At 35.2% G+C, this 5,008-nt stretch overlaps 1 protein-coding gene across 1 annotated transcript; it reads left to right on the top strand.

The window, feature by feature from the left end:
- Positions 1-599: 599 nt before the first annotated feature.
- Positions 600-3,778, top strand: LOC131075834 (ribonucleoside-diphosphate reductase small chain). Its single transcript, XM_058012744.2, has 10 exons — positions 600-808; positions 908-1,035; positions 1,815-1,975; positions 2,136-2,184; positions 2,302-2,428; positions 2,511-2,576; positions 2,660-2,776; positions 2,886-3,048; positions 3,139-3,209; positions 3,298-3,778. The coding sequence occupies exons 2-10, from the start codon at positions 915-917 to the stop codon at positions 3,410-3,412; spliced, it is 990 nt and encodes a 329-aa protein (XP_057868727.2). The 5' UTR covers positions 600-808; positions 908-914; the 3' UTR covers positions 3,413-3,778.
- Positions 3,779-5,008: the final 1,230 nt, after the last annotated feature.

The following is a 5,008-nucleotide window of genomic DNA, read 5'->3' as shown; positions in this document are numbered from 1 at the left end:
CGTACAAAATGCTAAGAGAATGTGGATGCCATGGACAAGCTTCAACAAATCAAAGAGTAAATTATCTAGTTTGAGACTATGTACAATCTTGATAAGAATCAAGGAAGAATGTGGATGCTATGGATAAGCTTCAACAAATCAAAGAGTAAATTATCTAGTTTGAGACAATGTACAATCTTGATTAGAATCGAGGAAGAATATGGATGCCATGGACAAGCTTCAACAAATCAAAGAGTAAATTATCTAGTTTGAAACTGCGTACAATCTTGATAAGAATCAAAGAATATATCAAGTTACGAAATGAATTGTATCTTTCTCTAATCATTCTTTTACTATATTGTACATTATATTCTTGTATTTGCAATATTTCAATATAAAAAAATTAACTGTTTAATATCATTTTAATATTCCTTTCAAGCAAATCTAAAAATTAGAAATCCCAAAACTGCATGAAAAGAGAGCTCTCTAAAAGTTTTAAAGCCAAAAAAACCTTGGACGCTCCACTTTGCTATCCCGCTAAATTTTAAAATTTTTTAAATTTTTTGAGGAGCGTTCCAAACACCGACCAAACGACCGCCACATTTTGAATTTGAAATCATAGATCGAATCACACCCTTTCGCTGAAAAAATGCAACGGACTGGGCGCCACCTATCTCAGCCTCAATTCAATATATACATCCTTATTCCTCAATCTAGTTGTGTGCTAATTTTTAGCTGAGGGTCATCCATCAGAAGAAGGTGCCTCCGTTTCTGCGATAAGCTTAGGCCTTTTCTTCCTCTCTCTTTTTCTGAATTTAATCAGTTCAAGGTAAATGTCACAAGGCATGGATTCGCTTTCCAGTTGTAGTTCTTCCTGAATTATTGTTTTGACCTTATTCTTTTTTCTTTGTGGGGTTACTGTTATCAGATCAATCATGGTGGTGATTACTGAAGAGCCTCTGTTGATGGATAATCCCCAGAGGTTTTGTATGTTCCCAATCAAGTACCCTCAAGTTTGGGAAATGTACAAGAAGGCGCAGGCTAGTTTTTGGACTGGTAAGCGTTTGAGCTTGATTTCTTTTCTCCCTTCTCCCGTTCATACTAGGATGAAGGTTTTGCAGGAGGATGCAAAATTTAAGGGCATAAAAAGTTTTCGTGTAAAATCTTTCAAAACGCCCCGTACCTATTTTAAAGGAAATTGTGTTGTTGTAACGAGCTGCTTATACTGTGCTACGGAATGTGGTTTGGCTGCGTTTATGGATTTTCTGTGCTTACGTGATCTGTTTTGTTTCTATTCATATTGAGTTATCTCATTATATTTCTAATTTTTTATTTTTTAGCTATCTCGTTAGGATTTTGTGGTTATTTGGTGCTGTGCTTGTTTATAGGGTTTGTGTTATCCTTGAATGACTATTTATCATGTGTTAGCTTTGCCAAATGTATAATCACCCCTGAATGTGTTCGCTGTCTGAATCTTGAACCCCAACATTCAAACGTGAAATATCCAGTGGGGGAATAAGCCATGTTCTTGAGCGAACACGGTTTTGCATAAAATCTGCAACAAAGAATTTGATATTCAGGTCATTTTGTGCTCGATAGCAGGCCGTTGCGGAAATAATACTTTTTATCTAAATAACGTCAAATAAGCATATGCCAGTTTGACCTAACCACATAAAGAAAGGAAGCTAGAACTTTGGAGTGTACCAGTGTTTCTTTATTTATCTTTTAATTTTTAATCCTTTTATTTAGTGATTTAGGGGATTTTAGTGGCACATTTCAGGAAGAATTTATGCATGATTTGTATTTGGGGGTGATTTTTGGCTGGGGTTTTGCAGCGGAGGAAATTGATCTGTCACAGGATGTTTACCACTGGGAGAGGCTGACCTATGATGAGAAGCATTTCGTTAGTCATGTTTTGGCATTTTTTGCTGCTTCTGATGGGATTGTCTTGGAAAATTTGGCTGGCCGATTCATGAAAGAAGTTCAACTTCCCGAGGTGCCTGTTTTTGCATTTTAATTTCTTAGCATTGATATTTTTGGGCTTTTTTAGTGAATAGCAATGCGCTTCAGGAATGCTAAAATGGGTGCTATCTAGGGTTTCTTGTACCTCTCTGTAAAAGAATTTGAATTGATTTGGAACATGGTGCCTTTTGCAGGCACGTGCTTTTTATGGTTTTCAAATTGCAATTGAGAATATTCATTCAGGTATTTTACTTTCTTTGTCCCCTGTTTTGGCTTTCCTGTGGGGGTTTTGGTTTTAATTTTAATACTTGCAAGGTATTGGTTGGAGAGGTGGTCTGACGTTTTAATTATACTCTGCAGAAACATATAGTCTCTTATTAGAGACTTACATCAAGGACTCTGAGCAGAAGGCCCATTTGTTCAATGCTATTGAAACTGTTCCTTGTGTGACAAAGAAAGCTGATTGGGCTCTTCGTTGGATTGAAAGGTAGCTTATATATTTTCTGTTTTGATTCTTGGTTTCTTTGACATCTATTTGATTCTAATTATTACCCCTTTGCATTTTACAGCTCTGATAGTTTTGCTGAAAGGATTCTTGCATTTGCATGTGTAGAGGGCATATTTTTTAGTGGCAGGTGTGTCCATTAGCTCCCAATGATTTATTAATGTTTCGTGCTTCCTGGTATGTTTGTTTAAAGTGGTGTTTTTTTTTTTGCAGCTTTTGTTCAATATTCTGGTTGAAGAAAAGGGGACTGATGCCAGGCCTAACATTCTCAAATGAGCTCATTTCACGAGATGAGGGTCTTCATTGTGATTTTGCTTGTTTGCTCTATAGGTATGCTAGTTCAGAGCTTTGGATGTTTGTGGCTTCAGCAGATTCTCTTGGTTATGTCATCAACTGTATTAAGGCGTAAAGTTGTTTTTGGGTTAATGCTTGTTTGCAGCTTGTTGAAATGCAAGTTGAGTGAGGATAGGGTGAGGGGGATAGTTTGTGATGCTGTAGACATTGAAAAGGAATTTGTTTGTGATGCTCTACCATGTGATCTGGTGGGAATGAATGCCAAACTCATGAGTCAATATATTGAATTTGTTGCTGACAGGTTGTTGGTAAGTAGTATTTGTTCTTGTGGAAGGTGTCAATTTGTTTTACAAACAAAGTTTTTCGGTATGATCTGACACTAATTTGTTGATTCTTAGATTTCACTGGGGTATGCTAAAGTTTACAATGTTCAGAATCCATTTGATTGGATGGAATTGATATCTCTTCAGTAAGTATTTGATGCTTTTGGGTTTTGATTTTTGAATTATAGGCTCGTTGGAGAGAATTGACATTCAAGTTTGTATGTCATTTTGCAGAGGAAAGACAAATTTCTTTGAGAAAAGGGTTGGAGAATATCAAAAGGCTAATGTAATGTCTAGTTTGAACAACAGCGAGGGACATCATGTATTTAGGTTGGATGAAGACTTTTAAAACAGGGGATTGCTGTTCCAAGTGAATTGAATTCTGGTTGAGGATCTTAAATTCTTTGATTGTATAAAGGCATCAAATCAATGCTTCAGTGTATTCTTCTTGGTGATGGATCTATATTTCTTTCTTAGGAGGTGTGTGAGATGGATGAAGACTTTTAAGACAGAAGATCAACATACCAAGTGAACAAAATTCTAGTTGAGAATCATAAATCCCTTGATTGTATTGAAGCATTGAATCAATGCTTGATCATATTCCTTCCTGGTGATCAATCCGTATTTCTTGCTTAGGAGGTGTGTGTGAGATGGGCATTTTATAATTGCAGAAAATTTGCTGTTTCAATCAATCAATGTAAATTGTGTCTTTCTATGGGAGTTGGCAGGTTCATGTGTACAATATGTATGATTTCTTTTGCTTCTTTTTATTTAATGAGTTTATAATTTAAAACAAGATTATGAGACATGGATATATGAAAAGCTGGTGGAAATTGGAAGATGGACATATTTTTATTGTGTCTTAACATATAAATACCTACTCATTGATAGTTAATCAACATAAAAATACCATCCTCCAACTTCCAACAGCTCATTGATGGTTTTTTTAATAGGATACCATCAAAATAACTACAAAAATACCTATTCAATTAACATAAAATAAAATAAAATACCATCCTTTATATCAATCAACTATTTCAATCCTCAACGTAAAATACTTACTCATTGATGTTATTTTTATGTTAATTAACATTAAAATAACTGTTACCTATTTTTCACCCCAGGCCAAAAATAGCCTCGTGATTAATTCTAGGTCTTCTTGTTCATGTGTTTGAGGAGTTTCATGATAAAAGAAATCACTCCAACGTTTTTAAGGCATATATTGGAAGTATCATATATGAGGGTTTTAATATTTTAAATTTTTAAAGCCATGCCTAGTGTTGAAGGGACCTATTTTTTAGAGCAAAATCAAGTTTGTTTTCATGTTGCTTGAGGAAGTTAAAGGACTGAAGTTACTTTTCACATGGCACAATATGTCAAGAAGAAGTTCATCATATCGCATGAGTTGATTTAGGGTTTTGACAAATGAAGAGCTTGAGTTTTAGCCAAAGAAATCCTATCTTTTAGAGTATCTTTTTGTTTATTGTTTACTCCAGCTCTACAATGGCCACCAAAAAGCAAAGTTACAGTCCAAATGGCAGTTCAAGGAGTCATTCCTCATCCATATCATTCATTCATTCTTCAGTTTGCAGGTCAAGGAGATTTTCATTTAATGTATCTTCAGTTTTCAGAAGATCAATGAGCGGTTTAAGGGTTCTCATGTGGAGTGGTTTCTACTTAGAAAGCAGAAGTTGTGAAGCTGGGAATCAACGTGGCCATGCATCATGCATGCTGCCATTAACTCCAAACAGGTCTGATCTTGTCTCTTTGAGGTTCACTTATCGTTCTTTCAAAGAAAGCAAAGGAAAGATATTTCTTCATTTACCTTCTAGAGCAGATTCATGGTATAAAGAATACTCAACTGCTATGGTTATGATATAAAGAGAGCTTTGTTATCATCATGCTTTGTATGATTTTCTGTTCAAAAGCTTAGGTCATTTCAAAA

The sequence above is a fragment of the Cryptomeria japonica genome, chromosome 3 (assembly GCF_030272615.1).
Source record: "Cryptomeria japonica chromosome 3, Sugi_1.0, whole genome shotgun sequence".
Lineage (NCBI taxonomy): Eukaryota > Viridiplantae > Streptophyta > Pinopsida > Cupressales > Cupressaceae > Cryptomeria > Cryptomeria japonica.
Note: the sequence above shows the minus strand (reverse complement) of the source record. Positions and strands in the feature narration are given on the sequence as shown.

Excerpts from the sequence above, each read along its gene's own strand:
- LOC131075834 (XM_058012744.2), top strand. The coding sequence starts at position 915 with ATGGTGGTGATTACTGAAGAGCCTCTGTTGATGGATAATCCCCAGAGG. Across the intron at positions 2,577-2,659 it reads GGCATATTTTTTAGTGGCAG|CTTTTGTTCAATATTCTGGT; the intron begins GTGTGTCCATTA and ends TTTTTTTTGCAG. Across the intron at positions 3,049-3,138 it reads TTGTTGCTGACAGGTTGTTG|ATTTCACTGGGGTATGCTAA; the intron begins GTAAGTAGTATT and ends GTTGATTCTTAG.